This window comes from Geospiza fortis, unplaced genomic scaffold, assembly GCF_000277835.1.
Source record: "Geospiza fortis unplaced genomic scaffold, GeoFor_1.0 scaffold130, whole genome shotgun sequence".
NCBI classification, from domain to species: domain Eukaryota; kingdom Metazoa; phylum Chordata; class Aves; order Passeriformes; family Thraupidae; genus Geospiza; species Geospiza fortis.
In genome coordinates this window covers 13381440-13404061 of record NW_005054300.1, presented here as the reverse complement: position 1 = coordinate 13404061, position 22622 = coordinate 13381440, and the positions used below count along the sequence as shown (strand labels likewise).

General features: G+C 42.3%; 2 protein-coding genes across 3 annotated transcripts in view; both read left to right on the top strand.

The window, feature by feature from the left end:
• Positions 1-5726, top strand: part of LOC102037866 (dual specificity protein phosphatase 13-like) — a 22560-nt gene extending 16834 nt beyond the window's left edge. For both annotated transcript variants that reach the window (XM_031062056.1, XM_005417240.2), the window contains exon 4: positions 5297-5726. In XM_031062056.1, coding sequence (XP_030917916.1) covers positions 5297-5511 — 215 coding nt within the window. In that variant the 3' untranslated portion in view covers positions 5512-5726. The remainder of the gene's footprint in view (positions 1-5296) is intronic.
• DUPD1 (dual specificity phosphatase and pro isomerase domain containing 1) overlaps positions 1-22622 on the top strand; it is a 49190-nt gene that overhangs the window by 2528 nt on the left and 24040 nt on the right. The gene's annotated exons all lie outside the window — the stretch shown is intronic.

The following is a 22622-nucleotide window of genomic DNA, read 5'->3' as shown; positions in this document are numbered from 1 at the left end:
AGAGAATTTGATGAAAGCATGTCATGAAAACAATTAAACTAAGACTGTGCTGAGACAAAGATTCCCAAGTAGAGAGCTTTGCCTTTTATTGACCTCTGAACATGTTTAAAACTATCAGGTTAAAACCACCCATTAAAATCTTTAAATGGCAGACTCTCCAAGTCATTTCCCTTCCTCCACTTCAGTAGAGCAAATGAAAAGCTAGGCTCGCTCTCCTGTCACGTTCTTGTTGTGGGAGTTATGAAAGCTGCTTAACTTTGGAGAAAAGGGTCTTCTTGCTTGCCTCCACTGTAGGTGCATTACATACATCAGTCTGACCTCCCACTCTGCAGCAGATGACAGCTCTTACCTGCTCTGACTTTCCACTATTTAAAGCTCTCCGTAGGCTTCTTGCTATTTTCAGCTGTGACAAAACAGATACTGGATTAATCAGGAAATAGGCAGTGGATTCTGCACCTGGCTAAAACCTAACAGGAGATGAGAAAATAGTAGAACAAGCCTCTAGGGCCCATTAGCCCAGCTGAGCTCTCCTGCTGAGCAGAATACTTCAGCTGGATCCAATGGAGTGAAGGCAGCTGGGACATTGACTAAGGGTGACAGATCTGGAGCCTTGTCTTAAGCCAAATTGAATCCATCCTGCAAGAAAGCAAGGGCTAGTTTAGGACATTTAGCTCATTTAATGATGATTAGCAAAAGGACAATAAGTTATTATGTGTTTTAATGACTGATCTTGTTCAACAACATTGAATTTCCTAACTTGAATTTGGCCAACAAAGTTGAATGTGCAAACTTTATCCCTAGTGCAAAACCTTTGATGTTAGTAGAGTTACAGCAGGCTTGAGCTGGATAGAATATCCATAATCCGCTGTTAAAAACCAAGTATTATTGTTCTGCACAAATCCCAGACAGATGACAGTTATTGTCTGCCTCTGCAAAAAGTAGCTTGAGATGTGTGGTGCAAAATTTCAAATAAGGATTGCAAGATTTAATAATGCCAGAAGCTAAGTGCCCCTACTTCTCCTCAGTTAATCCCATTATTCCTAAGGGATCCTGTTTCATGCTCAGAGAGGAGGTTGCAACATGGTCCCCTAATGTGGGACCAGTCCAGCTTCTTTTTGCACTGTATGTTAAATCAGATGGGGGTGGGGAAGACAGAGTTGGAAGCTGACAGCTCATGGCATGGATTCTGTGGTGTGGGAGATGTGGTTATAACCTCCTTGCCTACCACACGGCAGGGGAGCTCTGTGAGCGCTGCTCTCCATGGCGGGGGCTCCAGCAGCCGCCCAGCAATCCCAGCCTGAGTGCTGGGACCTCTCAGCTGCGCCAGGGGCCGATGGAACGGCTGGAATCGCTCACCACAGCCAGCCCACGATGGAATGTGTGGGAGCAGATGTGCCTCAGGCGCTGGTCACATGCAAGATGCCACCAGGGGTTCAGAGTGTCACTTCACCCATTTGCAGCCACTGCTAAGAGACAAGAGTCTGACCCTGTAAACAGAACCAAATAGCAACACAGCTTTTGTTTCCTTACTCAAGTTTAACATTCAATTTGTTTGCTAAAAATAATCAGACAGTAAATTCAAATCTGCTTTCATTAGAGCAATTTTACATTAATTAAATCATTTCACATGACTGATTTATCTGCAACAAACAAGTCATTTTATTGTCGGTGTACCAGCATTTATCATAGCCCTTGTTTCACTATGCACAGAGGTTAACAACGTTGGAATACATATTGCACTTGTAAGAGAGATAATATACCTACATCCTCATGGGAACAAGAGAACCATGCAGATTAGGACCAAGGTCAATACTTGGGGCTTGTCCAGGTTTTTGCTGAGACACCTTCTAAAGCACTTTGCTGATAGAAGAGAATTCTTCTGAAGTGCAGATAAGCCAGAGAAACAGGGAAGAAAATTCAGTGTATTCTTTTTGGACACAGTCTTCTCTGAGACAGAGACACAAAACAATAGAGAGCCAGCCTGTACAAGCAGGAGCCTGGCATTTGTTCTGCTTTCTGTGCCTCTAACAAAAACACAACAGGCAATATTTAACAGCAGCATTTATACCTGTGCTCAGTTTGGTCTTCAGTTCAAGACTGCTAGTGGGGCAGAGCATTTTCAAAGGCAGAAGTCTTCATACAGGTGAGGGGGGAAGGACTCAAACAATTTTACAAAAATTAGATTCAGGACATCAAGTCTCCTGTCCCCCACCCAGTTTATGCACAAATTTATATTTAATTTCAAAATATATAGTGATGCAAAATCAAATCTAACATCAAGGCCAGTTCTTTCTGTTTTTTTTTTCTTTTTTCTTTTTTGTTTTTTTCCCTTATGATGCAGTTCAAACCATAAATTCTTTTTCTTTTAGTTTGAGAGTGCTGGTAGCTTAGAAGTTTTCAGACAAAGACAAAAAAAACCCCAAAAACCCGCCCCCCCAAAAAAACCCCAAAAAAACCCCAAAAAAACAACCAGATGGAAAAGAGTGGTTCTGATTCCAAGAAAAAAATTCAGAACGTTTTATTTCTTGGCTTCTGTTATTTGGGGTGCACATTTTGGGTGAATGTCTGGATTTCCCATTCCTGCCAACACACTGCATTTAGGCCTCCTGCAAACTACTGAGGTAAAGATTTTTCAAAAATCTTGTGGCCTAGCCCTTTTTGTAGTATTCTTCAAGGTGAAATTGTGCTCCTGATTCCTTTATGCTCCTCTGAAAATCTCAGACCAGGGTTATTTGGATCCCAAGTGCCTCCTCTGGGGAAGATAATGCAGCATACATACTCTACAACGTTGGTGGAAGGGCTAATGGAAGTGCAGCGCACCAAATAAGAAGTCTGATAGAAATTCAAATTAGCATTATCTTTTAGCAGGGGTGCAAAACATTTCTCCATATGCCCATAAAAAGCAGGACTTTACTTCCAAGGGTTTACATGAAGTTAATGGAATTGACAGATATATGCAATTTAACTTGAATAAGGGCATTAATATGTCAGTAAATTCTATGAAACGGTATCTGGATGAGAAAACACAAATAGAAATTCTGCGAAACTGGCCTTATATTGGAAAACCTCTTCCTTCCCCAAAGGTTTTGATGCCTGGTCCAAGTCTGCTGTCACCAGAGCTGTTTTTGCCACTTCCTTGGAGACTATATTTGTCCCTTTATTTCTACTGAAGACACATCTATCTTTAGAGCTGTGCTCGGATTTCTCATGCCAGGATAATGAGAGGTGGCTGTGTCACATACATTGTGGAATTCAACACTTCTCTCAACCTGCTGGCCAGAGCAGCCTTTCACAACACATGCTCACCCTCTCTGAGCATGTGGCTGTGCCATCATCATTAGTCAGAACTAGAATGGTTGCTAAATAAACACTCTGTCATAAACAAAATGGGATTTAAGATTAAAAGCTGTGCACAAAGTACCCAGAATTAACACCTAGGGCGATGGGGGCCATCAGTCTGAGGGTTTTGTCTGGATGTAGGCTCATCATCCAACAAGGATATTTTTGTCTTGCTCCCTAGTAATAGAGAGATTAAGATGCTGTAAGCACAAACAAAACAAGGTACTCGCCCTGAAAAGCTGTCTGTTCTTTCTACCTCTCCTTACATTTTGCAGAGAGGCAGGATCTGAGATAGTCTATTCCATATCCAGAGGAAAAAAGTATCCTGGGATTGTCGTTGCTGATTTTTCATCTTTTCTGGATATAAACTGTATTGCCACTAAATTGCATTTTGTACAGCTATACAATGAACCAACAAGAGACCACAGTTATGGGACAGTTTTAAAAATTAAATTTAAAAAAAGTAGAAAATACTTTGTTTCAAACTTGTGAAGATTTCCAGTGAAGAACTGTTCAGAAATTTCCATGCTAAAAAGAGATTTTCATTAGCTGCTTTAATGGGAGGTTGTCCATTTGGTAGTCAGAAGTTCATATCTGCTTCTAATCACTTGTTACTCTACTAATGCTGAGTTGCTGGGCCACAGTCTCTGTGAGAAAAACAGATCTGATTGCAGCAAAGGACAAGAGAGCTTGAAAATGTTCAGGCATGGTTATAATTGAGTAGAACAGTTATACAACAATTGAGTTTCACTCTCAATTAGAAATTTCTCATTTATCTTACCATGTTTGTGAAGCATTTTACAGTATTTACAGGATGCTAATTTTCAGGTTTCGGAACGAGCTCTTTGTTTCTATCTAGAGGGAAAGGACCACAAACCTGAATTCTTCCATCTGAGAGCAAAATTTTCCTTTAATTAAAAAACTTTAATTTCAAATAAGACAATTTTAAAAAATATTCATCTCCTTCCAATGGGTCAAAGTCACACATTAGAAACCTTGGAGGCAGTTGCAATACAGAATTGAGCTTCTTAGGCTGCTTCCATTCGTGATCACAGCAGGAAAACCAGAAGCAGAACAGAGGGAATGAGGGAGTTACCTCCTGGATCCCTGGAAGGTGTTCCCTGAGGCTCACTTACAGCAAAAGGGGAAGGACTCATCATGTTACTCTTAATGAACTCCTAATGAAGATGCACAACTTGCACTGAAATCTCTGGAAAACTAAAAACATTTCATAAATTGTCTTCCTACTGGTCACTTAATAAACAGGGGAAAATAGAGGCTTTAGAGAAGGACAGTGATTAGTATGGGGGAGGCTACAGAAATAAAAATGCATTAGTAAGCTGATGCAAATGCCACATACAAACAGCTGTTCTTAATGATAATGCCCATTTTCTTCACACACTTCCAAAAAAGCCTGGGCAGCAGTCAGCACCCTCAGAAAGCATTACTGCCCCAAGCAAGAAGAAAGAAAAATTTGTGGAAAACCAGGAGCATTGCTGTAACAGCAGTGAGCAATCCTGAGCATTGCACTTGTAAAATCCCAAGTTTCCAAGCCCTGTAGTAGTAAGTAACCTGCCAAGGCTGCTTCCCACAGCACAGCCATCAAGGATGAACTCTTGAAACTCTGCCAGCCAAGCACATCACTCCCAAAACCATACATGAGCAAGCAGGGACACAACGGATGGCAAGCTGGGCAGGAGGGATAAGGGTGTGCTGTCAGGCTGGCAGCTAAGCTCAAACAAGTGACCATGGATCCTGGAACACAATTAGGAATTTTCTGTCCCCAGCCAGTAAAAACCCCATGTTCCCCAACCAGGGGAACTACACCAGGGCTGCTCTGCAGGGCTGACCACATCTGCTTGCTGATCTCTAATACCAGCTTCCATCTCTGCTCCAGCACAATAACCCCCAGCATGAGGCCTGCTGGCATAATTGCAAATCTCTCTCCTTTTCCTAGGCAAAGTACTGGTTCACTGTGCAATGGGAATCAGTCGGTCTGCAACTCTTGTCCTGGCTTTCCTAATGATCTGTGAAGGTCTGTCCCTCACCACCGCCATTCAGACTGTGCGCTCCCACAGAGGCATCTGCCCCAACTCCGGCTTCCTCCAGCAGCTTCGGGACTTGGACCTCCAGTTAGGAAGGGGCACGGGCAGAGGAGCAGAGGCCTGCTAGTGCCAAGAAGAAGCTTTGTCTCCTGGCACCAGCCCAAGAGGTGTTGCCCTCTCTGAAGAATGCAAGGATGCTGTCAGGACTGCTCTGTAGCTGCATGGAGAAACTCTGGGGGAAGGCCGAGCATCAGCAAACTCTTAGAAACTGTCAGGCATGTATTTTTTGCATAAGCACACTAATTGGAAAGAAAATGGAATAAAGAAGGATTCAAGCTGGCAGTTTTGCTCACCTGGGCCTGTTTATTTAACTACCTGTTGGGCAGGGCACAGGGAGCAGCTGGGTTTTCATGCAGAATTAAAAGTCAGCACAGTCGACTTGAAAAAATACTTCTTACTTGCTTATAATTGCATTTATTTGGCAAGAGGGAAAATGACTAAGCTAGTAAAATAAAAGGAAATCATAAGGCTTTTAAGCAAATCTTTAACATTTCACATCCAGCTGGCTTAGGGTGAGACTGCAGGTTTTGCAAGCTGACATGGTCCTTTGGTCTGACGTGGTGACACTAGTCAGGATTCAATTCAAACCATGGGCTCCTTCTGCTACAAGCCATGAAGGCTCTTGCTGGATCTTCACAAGTCCTTTTTGCTTCAAATCTATGGCAAATACTTGGAACTTAAGGACCATGAAATCCTCAGGAGCCAACTTGAGCTCTGAAGCAGAAGCTGCACCCTGGGGCCCAATTGTCGACAGCCTCTCTGCTGGTCAGAGGGAGGAAGGTGTCCCCTTGCACACATGGAGCACACCCAGGGCACACTGCCCACTGCCCGCTGGCACACTGCAGGACAGCGCAGTGCCAGACAAATATCCTCCTCTTAGCTTGCAACCCGATGCTTGAAATCACATTCCCCAGATTTCCCTGTTTTAATGGAAAGTCAGAACCTAGCGTCGTCATGTCAGAGCAAAAATGAGCAATGCCTCTAAAAAATCCAAAGCAGCAGCTCTGCATTTCAATTACTCTTTTACGCCCAATTGGCCACATTTAATCTTGTGAAGAACTCGAAGCAGATATTTGCTTCAGTGCAATTACAGCCACATACAGAACATTGGCAAATGCAAACAATATAGAATTTCCACTTGACGGCAGATTAATTTGGTGTGATGTTTTCCCTCGAGAAGTCTTAAAGGCTCTCAGTTCTGAAAGTACCCTGCAGTTTGTATTTATAGCACCATGGATGTTGAATAGAAAGAGGGAAGCATATACTTCTTCTGAACTGAAGTTTCTTTTACCGCCATACATTAAAAATATTAACTGAGCATAGCACACCTTTGTTGCATTTCTCATAATGCAATATGGAAACATGATTTCCCTGCAGAGTCTATAGAGGTATTCAGGTGGTATTTCCACTTTCATAAACATATTAAGCAAAGCATAGCAATGCTACAGACTAATTTCCTCTCAGGGAACAGAGGCACAGGTCTTCCCTCCAGAAAGGGTCCCATCCTTTGAGACTGGAGTAAGCAGTCAGAAGCGAGGTCATAGCTAATGATGGAAAAAATCAGGTTATAGTTTTCACAGGCCTCTTATTGCCTGCCACAGCAGGGAGATTAGATTTCAGTAAGCATGGTGACTGAACCACTCCTGGCACTTGGGTCTCTTCCACCTTGGTCTGTCTGGGGATTCTTTTTTATTGCAGACCATGCTGAAGCTGTTTTCTGAATGGTGTTTTCAGTTGCCTTACTAACCACTCCCTTCAAGCCTCTGTAACTTGATCCATGCCAATCCCTATATTAAAGCACAAGGGTGTATGCAACACAACAGTCCAAAATCTCCATGCATTGAGCCCATCAGGACAGGTCATAATTTCCAGTGCATTGCACATCTGGAAACATATGTGGCTGCAGGGCAGAACTTAAAGTGAACAACTTGTGAGACTGACTGAGCCTAAAGTTACCCCAGATGAGGCCTGTTTGCCGTTGTATGACTATTTTAGCCAGCCAGGGCAGGCCATAGATTTCCCTGCCACCCATGACTTGCAGCTAGGATCAGTACGTCTGTCTGGAGCTGCAGCATGCCAGGTAAGCTAGGGCACTAGCAGAGCAGGGCTTCTGGCTCTTGTCACCATTACACGTGTACGGTAGAAGCCTCCTCTTCAACATGGGAAAAAACCCAACCAAACAATAAAAGCAAGAAGTGCAAAAAACTCAAAAAGATCCAAAGAGAATAATCCAATCTCAGAACAAAAAAAATCTTTTTCTAGATGTGCCTGAGCTATTCTGAGTGCTTTGTGTAGCTGTGAAGTATAGACAGTGAGAGGCAGGTCCCCCATCTCCTTCCAGGTTCTCCACCCTTGAGGAGACCATGTTCCTGAGCCCACCATTAGCTCCCCTCTCTGTGAGGGTGGCAGCACCATGGAGTGGCCTAGCAGTGGCACATGGACAGGGTCTGTATTGATGATGATTGAGTCCTAACCTCTGACCCGTATGTCCTGCACACTGAGGTTTATTGCCCCTGTGCTTAGTTAAACAAAAGCCTCTTAAAATTGCAGCTGAAATCAAGGTAGAATGAAAACAATATTGAAGGTGGTTCCAGATACATATTTTGGTATAACTTCAAGATCCAGAGTGGTAAACAACCAACTCAGCCTGAGAAATGAGGAATAACTTCTTTCCCCCACAGCCACCCGTGCTAGCATGAGGTGTTTAGTCCTGGCTGCAGCTGTCCATTACAGTGCTGCCGAGTCAGCTGGAAGGAGCCCCACTCAGCCCTGCAGGTTTGGTGCCTCTGTGGGACTTGCCCAGTGCCCTGGTTAAACATTTCCTGCCCAAGCCACATTGAGGCCATAGGCAGGGTGGAAGCAGTCGGAACAGCAGAGATGTTAATGGGCAGACTGGCAGTGACACCGCTACCATTTCCATGAACACCTTTACCTGGTGCGGAGCAAACACTCAGGTTTATTTATGAATACCTGCCCATTCTGTGCTTATGAAGGAGAAACCTTGAGCACTGTGGTGGAGCTGCTATACCTCCCTCACAAAAACTCTGCCAGGAAGGATGGGTGCCTTAGCCCCCTTTTGCAGACAAGACACCTGACGTTTGCCTGAGCTGCAGCAGGATGTTTGGGGGAAAGCACAAGAGGATTGCTCCCCAGCCTCCAGAACTGGCACAAAATCATGAGAGGAGTTTTCTCACTTGAGGTATCTTGCCTTCACTAGCTTTTCCTCTCAGACTTGCAGCAGTGATACAGAGAATATTGCCATGGGCATGTCTGCACTGTGTTATTTATCCTTTGGATTTGTGCTTAGGGTTTTATTTGTAAAAGGAAAATGAGACCATAAATCTGCTGTGCAAGGAGCCAAGGGAAGAGAGGACAGAAATTTTCAACAAGTTTCATGCAAAGAGATGGTGCCAAGGACCGGTTTCCCATTGAAAGAAATGCCAGCCAGGATATTGTCCAGGTACTCACCATGTGTAGTGGCAACAGCGAAGAGCATCAGCCTTTTTCTTGCAGGTGCATTGATTCATTCCTCCTTGCACGGGTAGCTTTGGAGCTGCTGCAGCAAGGATGGCTCTCCTATGGGAGCATCTTCATCCATAGCTTTTGCTTTCAGCACACACAGGACTGCTCTTTGAGTACAGCACCCTAAATAACCCCCCATGGCTGTAAACAAGGGTGGCGGGAAGCAGTGTTGGGCAGACGCCAGTTCTGCATTACACTGCCCTGTTCCAAGTTAGCCCTTTAACCTTGGCACTGCCCACCAAGCCCAGGCAACATTCTCCTGCATTGCCCTGATGCCTAGACCAGATCTGCCCAGCTCCTGCCAGCCCCACCAGAATTGCAAAGCACTGCCAAGCCCACTTGTCAGACTTGATCCTCCTCCCATTGTCTTTTGTCCTGTATTTTTCTGATAACAATGCTATGTGTTACTGTGGAAAGGGGCTTTCAAACAGCTTATGCTTTGCAAATTAACTTCGTAGTCTAAGGTTCAAACAGTATGTGCAGTTTCTGAAGCCAAGTCAAACAGGAATCTAGGGCCTATGGGACTTTAAGCATTTAAGTTTTCTTTAGGCTACAATTATTTTGCTTAGAAACTAGACCCTTGATCTGTTGCAGGAGGCTGCAGTTTAATAAAGTCAAACAGTTTGCTCTTTGCAATGTACTATTTGCAGTACAAGTATCATTGAGTTACACTGCTCCCCCTCACCACTGCCTCCTGGAACCTCAACTGTTTATATACAGAAAGCACTCTCAGGAAGCACTCCTAAAAATACCCAGCAATGTTAGCTGAGGATTTGGCTTTGTCTCTCCTCCGCCTGCTTCTGCCTCCATAACATCCTTCCATCATCTTGATGCTCAACAACCCCAGCTGTTCAAGCAAACTTTTCACTGCCTCATTCTCTAAAAATTGTCCTTTTTCTTCCTCCTCTGCCAGTAGCTATTCTCCACCCTGCCACAGAGCAGCTTCTGTGATGTTGCCATATCATGTCTTATCTAGAGTTTTCTCATTTGATTACTAAATTAAAGTCCATAACAATTTCTCCAAACCTTTGAGCTCTGCCCACATTTCAGACAATAATGTGGTAGCAACTGAGGGTGATAATAGTACCTGAAAAAGAATCACATCTTTTACCTTACTTTGTAAACGGGCATCTGAATACTGCAAAACAAGATGCAGTATTCTCCACAGATTAACTTTTGAAACCACTCTCAGGGAAGTTACTCTGAAGACAAAGGCATATCCCAATGGAAATACCATTTCAAATAAAAATATTTTCACAATAGTACAAATAGAAAATCTGCACAAAAAGTCCAGTCAGCTGATAAAAACATCAGTTCTTAAACATTAAATTCAAAAGCAAGACTGGGATTCAGCTCACACTTCTGATCTGTCTGTTGCTTAAGATGTGGGCAGAGCCTTCTCTCACACAAAATGTTACTTGTCAAGGAATAGGGTCCCCGAATTGCTGCCAGTCATCGTCATGGCCACAAAGATCTTCCAGCACATTATGCAGGCATCCAGCACAGACCAAGTTCATAGCACCACAAAGGATCTTTGATGCTTCTGTCTATCCACACATCAGCTGTTGAGTTGAATGTTTCTCTTCTGTAGGTATTCAGCAGGTAGACACTGAAAATGAAAGCTCAGTAATTCTGCTATTGTAGAGGATAAGATCTAGTGTAGTTATTTCCAGTGTAAAACACTTCTGGCAGTTGCTGTGCTACAAACCATTTTCTATGAAAACAAAGCATCTAATTCCTCCTAATTCAGTAACAATTATAACTCATCAATTAATCTAATATTAAATATAAAAAATGAAATATTCACAAACATTTACAACCAAAATGATCCATCAAAGGCCTTAAGATTGCTTTTGGAAGATCAACAGCTCTTCAACAAAAATTCCGACAAAGCACAGAACTGTAAGAAATGAGACACTGAAAATTTTTGCATCAACATCATTTAGGTTGCTTAAGATGTATAAATAAATAAATCAGTTCTTTACAAAAACCCCACCCACCATTGGAAAACCATCAGCCACTTAAGAGTAAGCAAGAAATTATTTGCTCAGCTCTGGCGACAATTGGCTGTTACTAGAGTTATTCTGACACATTGTTTTCAAGAACATCTGTTTCTACTCTGACTCCTTTAACTTTCAGATGTGAAAAACAAAAGCTCGATTTCAAGCCATGTCTCCCATCTTCAGTTGGCAACAGTTGCATGATTATGAAGTTATTGTTGTGCTCTGTGATCTGTTTGTCAGTTTATATTTTCCTATCATATCTATTTTTAGCTATTCATTAGTATTACTTGGAGCCTCTCCTATAAATCTTAAACATTTATAGCACATCTCGACAATTCATCAAATGGAGCCAACATCCAAGGAAAGGAAACCCAAACCACTTCCCCTGCTCAGCTGAATGAGATTCAGATCCTTGTCTTTTAAACTTGAAACTCAACATTTTCCCATCTGCTCTTTATACACAACAGCCCTTTTGCTCTGCATCAGTATTTTATTCTCCATTCATAACTTTTTACTTCCCTCCAGAGGTTTCCTGATGCTTTTAGTCTGCTGGACTCATAGAAGACTTGGATTTTGGAGGGTTTCTCCCCCCACACTCCATTGAAGGGGAAAAATAATCATTCAGCAATGAATGGCCACTTTTCATTGCTCATTCACAAGAGAGACACAGCAGGATCCCAGGGCTGGACTCAAAGACAATTTTCTTTGCTATTCTCACTAGAGGGAAAAACATTTTATCAGAGGCTATTCCAACAAAGAATATTTGGAGAATTAAATTTACTTTTTGTTCTATTCATTGACTTGCATTTCCAATCCTCTGTGTACAAGTAACTATCAAAAAGCTGCACAATTTTCGTGTCTATGGCCATCCTTGGAGGTACCAGTACATGTGACTTGGCTAAGTCACCCATGCAGAGAAGATTTCTATAATGGCCAACAAGATGATGATTTAAAGAAATAATAACCAAAAGATGTTCCCTAGCCAAGGGTTTTGCAGAAGGAAAATCTGCACTGGGGTGAAGACCCCCTCTCTTCAGCCAGGCAGCACTTGGCTGCAGGGAGAGGCTGCATCCCAGCTCCTGGATCCTGGGACCAAATACTGTCACAGGCCAGGGGAGACTGCTCTCCTCCTCCTCAGCTGTCCTAGGGAAGTCCCAGCTTTGCACCCCTGCATAGATGAAAGCTAAGGAACACACTTCTCAGATGCAACTGCTAATTGTCTGCGTGTAATTAGCTTATACCTGACTAGAATACACAACTGATTAAAAATCTGTGACCATCTTTTTCATTTCCTATATATTTGAATTAATCAAAGGAGACATAATATAACAAGAAATGAAAACTGTACCAAGGAAAACAGTTCTGGCATGCATGTTAGTCTCAGAGTGCTTTTAATTTAAACAGCTCATCTGATCAGGCAGAATAGCAGGATGTGGCTCTTCAGGGAGGTAGAGAGTGCTTGGGAGAAGTCAGTAACACAAAGGAGTATTTAGATGTTTACAACCAAAATTGTTTTCTGTCAATTCACACCATTCTTCAATTTGTCTGATGTCTTTTCCTACTGTCAATTTTTTGGAAGAAAAAAATAATTAGTTTATACTCGGTTATACCTCCACGTGGTTACATGCTGGTTTTACCATCACTATTAACTTCCAGCAAGTCCTCCAGTTTCTAATCCAGCCTGTTTCACACCAGACATATGTCAACTTCACAGCATCTCTGCTATGCCACTTCCTTTTGGCCACATGTCACGCACCAGTGCCATAGCAGAATGATTGGACAACCATCCAAAAGCATTTTAACAGACAAATACTAATATATCTTTCTCATGCTGGTCACTCAGTCATCCCAATGCTCAGAAATGTTTGCCTGCCAATAAAGGTACTGGTCTGCTAAAAAATAAAGAAAATAGTTTTGGGCTACTTGGGAAAAAATCCTAAAAAAATCTACATATTCCAGTAGTTTTCCCATGCAACGTATTGGAAGAGCACTTTAAGAACTCTGTGACTATATTGGCAGAATATTGCACCACAGAATATCAACTTACTATGTAGAACTTATATTTTGAAAAGAAAAAAGCAAACTGTGCAGGCACAATGATTCAGAGATGAGAGATTACGACAGCAAACCCAAGCATGTCAAAGAAAGCACCATCATGTCAGCATCCCCGCCCCGCTCAAACCACTCTTCTCATGAAAAGAAGTATGTCAAATGCTTTACAATTCTTTCAAATTAAAACAACAAGATTAAACTGAAGATTGACACAAACTAGAAGGTTCAAATTCTATCCAGATTTCCCTTAGCACTAGACATTTACAATGCTGGCTTCTTAAAAATTTATTATGGTAATAGCAGTCTTGGATCCAGAATCATAGCTAGACTCAGACACATGCAAATGACCCCTGTATCTACCTAAGCAAGAACTGTATTTCTGCCAGCCCCAGATGTTTAGAACTCTTGAATCACACACATATACACCCCCTTCCCATTGTAAGAATGTCTTTATAAAGCATGGGATTTTATTATTTGTCTTAAAGTCCATTGTTTTCATTATTTTCTTGACAAGGGCAGTAAACTTAGATTCCACCCCCACTTCCCTGCCAAGGAAAGCTGAGATTCTCTGGTAAAGTTAGGAGTATGTACCATGTTACAAGACATGGATAAAAAGCTCCAAGAGTAGAGTCCTGCCACCTGGTACACCATGTCCTAGGGTTAAAGCAGCTGGGAGCATATGCTGTTTCATTGATTTGGCTATGCCTTATAATGAGCAGTGCCAGGGAAGGATGTGTACACACGTATATATTACAGCATCATCAACATCCGTGACATTGGGACACTTAAGAAATCTTTTCATTTAGCAGTGCCTCCAGTCCCTGCTTTGTTAGCTCTGGGAAGAAGCAATCCTCTGTGAGCTGTTGGTCACACTAAGTTCCCCACTCAAACCAAGATGATTCCCACCAGAAAGTGGAAACTTGACCAAATCCTGTGTTATCACATACAAACTGATGGAACACATCCCTGTTTCAGTTTGAAGAGGATTGTTTCCTAACAGAGCCATAGCCAATCAATTTTTTTTTTAACATATGGAAAGACTGTAGAATAATATGATTTATTCAAGGATTTAGTCTTCTGAAGGCAGATTTAGCTACATTAGCCCATAAGATGCATGAATTGCCCAATTTTGGAGCTATCCCTTTAGCAGTGTTTATACACGAGTGTTCAGCTGCAAATGCAGAGAAAAATTTCATGTCACTAAAAAGTAAAGATTGTAAGATGAACCACTGCATAGTCCAAAGGAGCTCATCAGGAACAATGAAAACATCGTAATTTGGTTTAGTAACTAATGGGATAAATATTCCATAGCATCAGGAAACATAACTCAGAAACAGACAGCACTTGCAATCACACTCCACTCCAGCAGGATGCAGGAGCTTGGCCCCCAGCATCACTGGGGCCATGAGCTCACAGCAGGGGCAGGCACCTAGCGTGTGCTGAGCCACCCTCTGTGCCTGACTCACAGGAGAGCCTCCTCAGGTGCTCCTGTTCACCCCCACTGCCCTCAGCACAGAAACAACAGACACACAAATGCAGCAGGAGCAAGAGAGAGACAGGAGAAGGGGGCAGGGCATAGTGGGGACCACAGGAGGACAGAACCCCTGAGTCACTCTATGAGTCGCAGCTCATCTTCTCCAAAGGCCTGGACTCCCACCAGAGCAGAGATGCTTTGCCCAGGTTGTTTCTTACAAACATTAATTCAGACTTGATGTTTTCACTGTCCTGTCATGGCTGCCCAAAGGATTTAGAGTTCAGGCTGAAGACTTTTAGTAATTTCTACCATGGCAGCATAGCAGGGCTCTGGAGACACTGATGGTATTTATAGCAGCCTAGAAATTGTACCTCTTCTCACCAGCTGAACCAGCTCCCTGAGCTGACTGCTGCAGCTAATTGAAAGAAGACTGTCATGTACCATCAGCTAAATTTACTGCTGGTCCTCACGATCGGGTTGTGCTGACTGCATTGTGACAGCAGCGTCTAAAGGGAGGTCATCTTCATTTCTACATTTTCTCTCTAGGAACAAGAGCTTCTTTTGTATCTGCACTGCTAGGTTTCTATTTATAGGCTTGAACCCTGTGATGTAATCTTCCTTTTTGTTTCCAAGGAAACAATATTTCATGTATTCTACTTTCAAGTTTTTCTTCCTTTAGGTTTTCCCCCCTCCACCTGCTCTCTTCCTCTCTCTTTAAAGAGACAAGTCAATAGGTAAAACCTGTATTTATCTTTGGTATGCCATGTAGTTCTCTTTCTCTAAAACCAGACTTATTCATAGCACTAAACAATTCAAGATATTTCAAAAATATGCTTAGCAATAATTTTATGCAGTGTTTATACCTATTACTTTTCTGATAGCAAAAGAGCTATAATTGCATTAGGCAGCAACTCCTGTTGATAGTTCAAATTTTTCAAAAATTTAGGGTCTTCATCTTAGCCCCAAGTCCTCTTCTCCTGCAAAGATTTTATAAAAGCATCTCACTGACTGTCCAGCCAGTTTTCCCACAGTTTCACTCCTTAAGTGTTCCTGATGGCCAGTCCTGTCCCCTGGCACCCCCTTTCTGGCAGCAAAGCATCTCCTGACACCCCTTTCCATGCTCCTTTTTGCCACTGGGTTTTGTACTCAGGTCTGTGGTGGTTTGGAGGTCATTTTCATTCATGTGAAAATCCTCTACATTAATGTTCTTTTATAATAATTTAAAATTTTAAAATAATAACTGTCTCTAAGAAAAATACAGAGGACCAAATCCATAATTTAGAGTGAAATCAGCATTTGTAACAGATGGAATAAGGTGTGTTGCATGGGTAGTTGCACAAGCGCAGGTGTTTTGTGTCTTACTGGAAAAGCAGCTGGTCAAGCCAATAGCTTGTCTCTAAATTTTCAGCATGTGTTTATGTCTATGGGTTGAAAAATGTGGGAGAGACTGGCTGTTTTAACAAGAGACTATTTTAACACTGCAGAAAAACTAAGAGCAGCCCTGGTCATAAATGTAGTTGATTAATTCTGACTGGGAAAACTACTCTCATTTTTATTCCTACTGCCTTGTGTCTCCATGATATAAAAACAATAAATGGGTTGGACTGGTGATGTTCTGCTCAAGGAACAACAAAGTAACAGACAAGTTTTTTAAGGACTGCCCACTTCAGAACATAGAAGAGCATGTAAAATTCCAAGCTAAAGAAGATGATGTGGATCAAGAACACTCAATAACAATTTATGTGGTGAAAGGGAGAAAATGTGTTAAAGCATGATAGATATAAAGATATCATAGATATAGATACAAATTTTATGCTGTCAAAGAAATTATCAAAGTAAGCATGGAAATGACCTTTAGTCAGCATCTTGCATTTTGGGTCATGTTATAGACTAGTACCCATCCCTTCCTGTATCAGTTCCAAGGAAGGCCAGGCTCTGTTGAAAGGTATGTGATCTTGATTCAGAGGCAACAAGTCTTTCCACAACATCTCTGACTCGTCACATAAAAGGATGTGCAATGGGAACACTTACATGATCTAGACCTCTGCCAATATCTCTGGATTCTTTTCAAAAATTCATCACAGTCTTTCCTCAGACCCCAAAAATAAGGGTTTCCCACGCTCTGCAGTCCTACTGGAAGCTATTCCAGGAAGCCACTTGTCTCCTCCTTCCACCTCCAAAGCTTTCATAGTTTTTTCCCAGAAGACCACGTTTGTTATCAAGCTTCCCTATCTCCTAATCTGGCCATGACTTAGTAACTTACCCATGCTCTCTCCTTCCTAATGGTTACTCAGACTCAAGAACCTCAGTAAAAATCACATTTGACAGACATGGGAAAGGTAGCAAGGTTCAGGTGTTTGTCACTAGGTTTTGTTAGTTTATTTCTGAAATAGAATATTTCTGGTAGCTGAAATGCAGAGCACATTTCATGGTCTGGCAACGCATTGCTTTAGAGATTGCGGCTCTGTAAAAAAAAGCTTTATGAAGTTTGTTTGCTTCTCAAAGACAATCCTTGGCACCGGACAGGTCCTGTTGGGTCTCAGTAAATCAAAAGCTTATTTGATGTCAGTGAAACTAAGATGCAACTGCTGTTTTGCTCCAGGTTGTCAGAAAGCTTCTCAGTAATCACTTTCAGTCAGAATAGATGCTCAATTGTTCTTTCCTGCTGCAAGGGGGAAAAAACAGCAGCTTGCTCTTCCTCAATAATTCCCTCATATTTCATTTTTAATCTCTTAAGCAAATTACAAGTGAAGACCTTTGATGTATGCGCCAAACTCATTCATTTCTCAGTACTCGCTGGACTAGAGAGGATCTCCCGTTCTTATGCATGTGGATGATAATAACAACTTCAAAGCCCCCAGGCATGTGTTAGCTCTCCCCAATTTCCTTTATAAGTATGCATTTTGTGGGCCAACACCAGTTAAGAACCATATGCAGCTGTACTTGAATGCCATCTATTAAGGCAGCCTTGCTATCTCTCTCATAATGTAACAACCCTATTTCTGCTTTGCAGATCTACTCAGTCTGGATTTTGCATTTTTCCTGAAATGAAGTACCTAATTTCCAGCATTTATGGTGTTCTCAGCTTAAAATAGTCTGGAACCTGATCAAACTCAGAGCAAAAAGTCATTAAAAGGCACTTGCCCTGAGATGGCTTGGAGCATTCCTGGTGGATTATGAGGCATTGCTTTGCTGTTGTGGGGTTTTATGACATGAAGTGCAGCTGATTACTTCTAGAAGGACAGTAGGTCATAGCCATATGGTACCACAGGACCAGATGTTCCAAGTACAGCAGAACAGCTGCACCTGAGCAGTGGCTGGGTAAACTTCTCCAAGCTTGCTAAGGAAGAATGGAAAGGGGACATATTTCAAACCAGTTAGTGTTATAGTTGTCATCATAATTTAGTTTGTCCAACTCATTATCAGAACACTTGGAGGCAAAGACCAAAGAAGAGTTAAAGAGAATATAATGTAGTCACATAAATAAGAAAAACCACCATCAGAGACAATTTACATTGGAAGCAAATAAATAGATTTGGAAAAGATGTAAAACTTCGGGCTTTCAGCCAAGCTTTATCTAAGGAGGTGGAGTGGGAAGAGTAAACAGTTTTTCTCTAGGGCAGAAAATTTATCCCATAAGTGGGGAGCACAGATTTCATGTGATTTCCTTTAACGGGTTTGTTACCACAGTCAGCGGAACAGACACCAGACCAATGGCACCAGCACAGCAACTCTGGTGTTTCCCCATTTGCCCTGCCAGCAAGCCAGAAGACTGTACCAAGTGGACTGCAAACATCAATCCTATTTCTGTCTCCCAGCTCTATTTAAGTCTAGATTTGGCATTCCATATACCATGAGATTACTCTGACCTGAAACCTGCTCTCGGCATGTCTGGACAATTTTTCTCAGATCAGAGTTACATACCAAGTATCTACTATTTTTGTTTATTTTTTTAAGTGTGCTATGCTTAGGAAATAGGTTGGATCACACATTTCTGGAACCTCTGCAGCAATATGTTATTAATGATACAGAGAAGTAGAAGAAAAAGAGCTTCTTATCCCCATGAATAGCAAGAGGAGAAACAGACTATGGCAGTTTCCCAATTCTCTTGTCAAGAGAATTAGGTGCAATTCTCTGTGTGTTACTGTGGTAAATTAGGGACAAAACCCGCTTGATTTTTGGCAATGCTGTTTTCTTTAGAGGTCAGTTTAAACACTGACCAATTGCAGATGCCCCGTTTTTGGGCCTGAGGAGCACATCAGGATGTCCTGCACAGCATAGAATGAGGAACTCACTAGGTACTCTGTCTGCATAGGATTCCTGTGGTAGGTGCTCTCCTTGCAGAGCTTTCTCTTAGCACTGAGCAGCAGGGGAGTCAGACGTTTGGGGCCCCAGGCTCTCCCTGTTCCCAGCATTCTTGGTTAAGTGGGGGTTACAAGGAAGACCTCATCCCTATTTTCCGCATTTCTATGCCTTGGGATCTATACTCCATTTCAACACAAATCTCCCAGAACATTTTTTCCGCTGACAGTGAGGGAAAAAGCAGAACAGTGAACAAAATGCCTTTCAGAGCCCCGGCCCCTGCCTCACCCCACAAACTCAGGGAGCCTTGTTGGGGATTGGGGTCCTTCCTTCCTAACCCCCAGGGAACTTGCTTTGTCCCTGTCTTGCATAGTCTCTTACAAACACAGGCACTACACTGGGCTATTAGCCCAGCCACAGACATAGCAAGAGAAACACCAGTCAGTAAATTTGACTCCTATCAGGTCAAATCCAAATTACCCTCTTGACAATACTGCCTAAGAAGCTCATAAAACAACATGCCTGCTTGTTATATGACTTGGACAAACAGCATCAACCTTTATCTACAAGAACGTTTGTTTACTGAGTAAAAAAAGAAAACCACAAAATATAAAGTAACATACCACAAGTCTTTAATTTCTGGTGGACCTTTAAGTTCCTCCTATTTTCAGACTTTTAGAAATGCTCCTTAATGTGTCAACTTAAAACATTCAGCCACTGAAATCCTTACTCTGTGAAGCAAAGCTGCCCCTTTGATTTGATTTGCAGAATGGCCTCACAAGTCAACATAATTCTGATTCCCCTGCTGATAGCAGCAACACAGCCGACGTCTGGCTGAAATGAAGTAATGAACACAACAGACAGCGCTTATTAAAGAATCAAATAAAACTCTGAATATATCAATCAAAAATAAGTATACAACCAATATTTTCTGGCAATCCAGAGCTGGGAGATGAAGAGGGAAGCACAAAGCCAGGCTCAAACAGTAGGTTACTTAGGGCAGGAATTGTCATTTTTGGTTTATGGGTCTGCAATGCCTGTCTCAGCAGAGCCCCAACCCTGATGGGGGCCATTAAGCAATGCTTCAGTATAAAGAGAAATTAAATGAGTAACGCCCAGCGAGATACTCCTGCACACAAGGTATTGTCAGACAAGTTTTATGTAGTGCTTTATAAACACCAGTTGACTTCAGCAAGAATCAAGGGCATGCAGCATTTTGTGAGGAGGGTGCAGTCATTTAAAGCATTTCTCTCTATCTGCAGTAATCAAAACAAGTTATAGCCAGGCTACAACTATATGTCTAGTTTGAAGACTGCTTGTCTGTGTGAGACAGAACCATCTGGATTTACTTTACAGTTAACTTTAAAATATATATATCGGATTTCTTAACTTTTGCCAAACAACTGGAAACATAATGGTTTCTGCATGCTGTTAGCATCTCACTACAGCTGCAAATGTCCATTAGGACAATCTTATATAATTATATACTTATTCTTCCCATGAAATTGTTAAAACCCCAGCTTTTCCAAATAAGAGCATATTTTGTAGCAAAGAGGAAATCTTCCAGTTCACCAGGTTGGAATGGGGGAGGGAAGTCTTCTAAAGCAGAACTTTACTCAAAGTTTTTTCTTTAAACTAGCATAAAAATTACAAGTCTTAGTGTGTTAGATTTTTCCAACTGTACCTCTAGTGTGCTCCAGCCAGAAATCTACAATTTCTTTCCCTTTTCCTTTTCTTTGTGGAAGAAGCTCATTCCTTCTAAGATTTTTTTTGCCCAAAGGAAAAAAAACCAGCTTTCCCCCCCGCCCTTTTTCCAACTCTTCCCTCTGGATGGGACTTCAGTTCTCATCCTTCCCACAGTTCCATACTCTTGTTCAACAGAAAGTGTCAGTGGCACCTCGTGCCACTGGGTGACTGCCCTTGGGAGCTGATCCCCAACGTCAAGGATCTGCACACAGAACATGAGCAGGCTGGATGCAGGCAAGGGTCCAGGAATGAGGGCTGATCTGTGTGTTCAAAGCACCATCATCAGTTTGGCCACGATTTTCAGAAATTACCAATAACACAGCACACATCAGTTTTTAGGAATCCAAGGTAACAGCTCAACTTTCCAGAAGGCAGGTGCTTACCTCTTCCAAAATAAGAGCCTTCCTGCTGTGTCTTCTATGTGTCCAGGCTCAAAGCACTCCCAAGTCAATTGGCCACTCTTAAACATCTCAGCAGCTCAGATTTTTTAGTTAACAAAAACAAAACTAATGGAAACACAAACAACTAGTCCTAAAAATTGGACGCAATCCTGTGCAATGTGCTCTGGGATGACCCTGCCTGAGCAGGGAGGTTGGACCAGATGACCCACTGTGGTTCTTCCAATCTTACCTATTCTGTGACTTTTCCGGGAGGTGAGTGACCTTCTGCACATGTTCTCAAGACCCTACAGAGAGAAGGGAACAAGGGCCTATATTGTTTTGGCAGCCATTCAGACAGAAAAATACTTATTTTTCAGATCCTTGCCTGAAAATAAATACCACAAAATGCTGTAATGCTATTGATCTCATCAGAAAGACAACCTTGGTCAGAGACAAGCAACAGACCACTGCCCATCCTTGGGGCACACAGACCTCACAGAGCAGCCTCCTCCCACCAGCGATGCCAGTCTACTGGATCATTTTACCCATGTTACCCATACTGGGTCACCTGCAAGGATAAAGATAAAGCAACTGCTGCTAGTTTCTGTTCTATGGGCTCTGTATCTCCTTCTCCACAAAGTTTCTCTGTTATCAGCATAGAAATAATTTGCACAACAACCTTACAAGTTATCTTAGAAGGCACAGCAGGTTTCTAGCATCCAGGTTTTTTCTCATTTTAAGAGTGACTCTCTGAATAATTGGCAGGGAGGAGCTTGGCTGCTCTGTAATGCAGAAACTTGGCTAGAGCGATGCTGTTAGCATGAAACAGCAGCAGATCCAATGCACAGAACTTGAACTGAAACTGTTTGTTATTACTTCACATCTGTACTGCAGCATTAGCCACAGGCCATGACCAAGTCTGGCCTTGGTCCTTCTGGGATGAACTTGTATATTTTAAACAGACAGGGGATGACAAAGGTGATTGAAAGGATTTAATGCAACATTAAAAATAACTGACAGAGTCAGGAATTTGTGTCCCACTGGAAATTAATGGCAACTACCATAGGACTCAGGTACTTGGGAAAAAAATGATCAGGCGTCCTGAAACCTTGGTAGGGCACAGGCATTTGTAGTCACAGAAGACTGTTTCTGTTCTTGCAAGAAATGAAAAAAGTTCCACAAGAGGTTTCTATCAATAGCTGGCTGCTTTTTGCAGGCACTGGTGTGACAGTAGAGAGCACTGTGAGGCAGAAAGATAGGCAAGCAGTGCATGCAAGTCTGCTCAGAGATCTCATTCCCAGGATGGTCAACAGAAGAAAAAGTTCCAGAGATCAAAGGGCTACTTACAGTATCAGACGCTTGCCCTGACTGGTCTCTTTGCCTCTTTTTCTCACTCTCAGGAAGAAAAAGATCTGAAGAATTTCTTTTAAAAATATCAATGAGAAATATCATGACAGCTGGATCTTGGATGCAAGCCTAGCTCCAACAGCACCAAAATCTCCTCCTAATGCTGTGGTGCAGGTTGCAGCTCTGAGGCAGGGTTTGCTGAAGAACAAATGCCCAGGCAGAGGATGTCATGTGTGATCCCCAAACCCTTCAGCCCTGTGGCCATGAAGGTCACAGCAGATGAAGTACTGGAGTGGAAGAGGTGTGGCTCTGACACCAGGGGACCTGGCTTTGGTCTTTGATGAACCTGGCT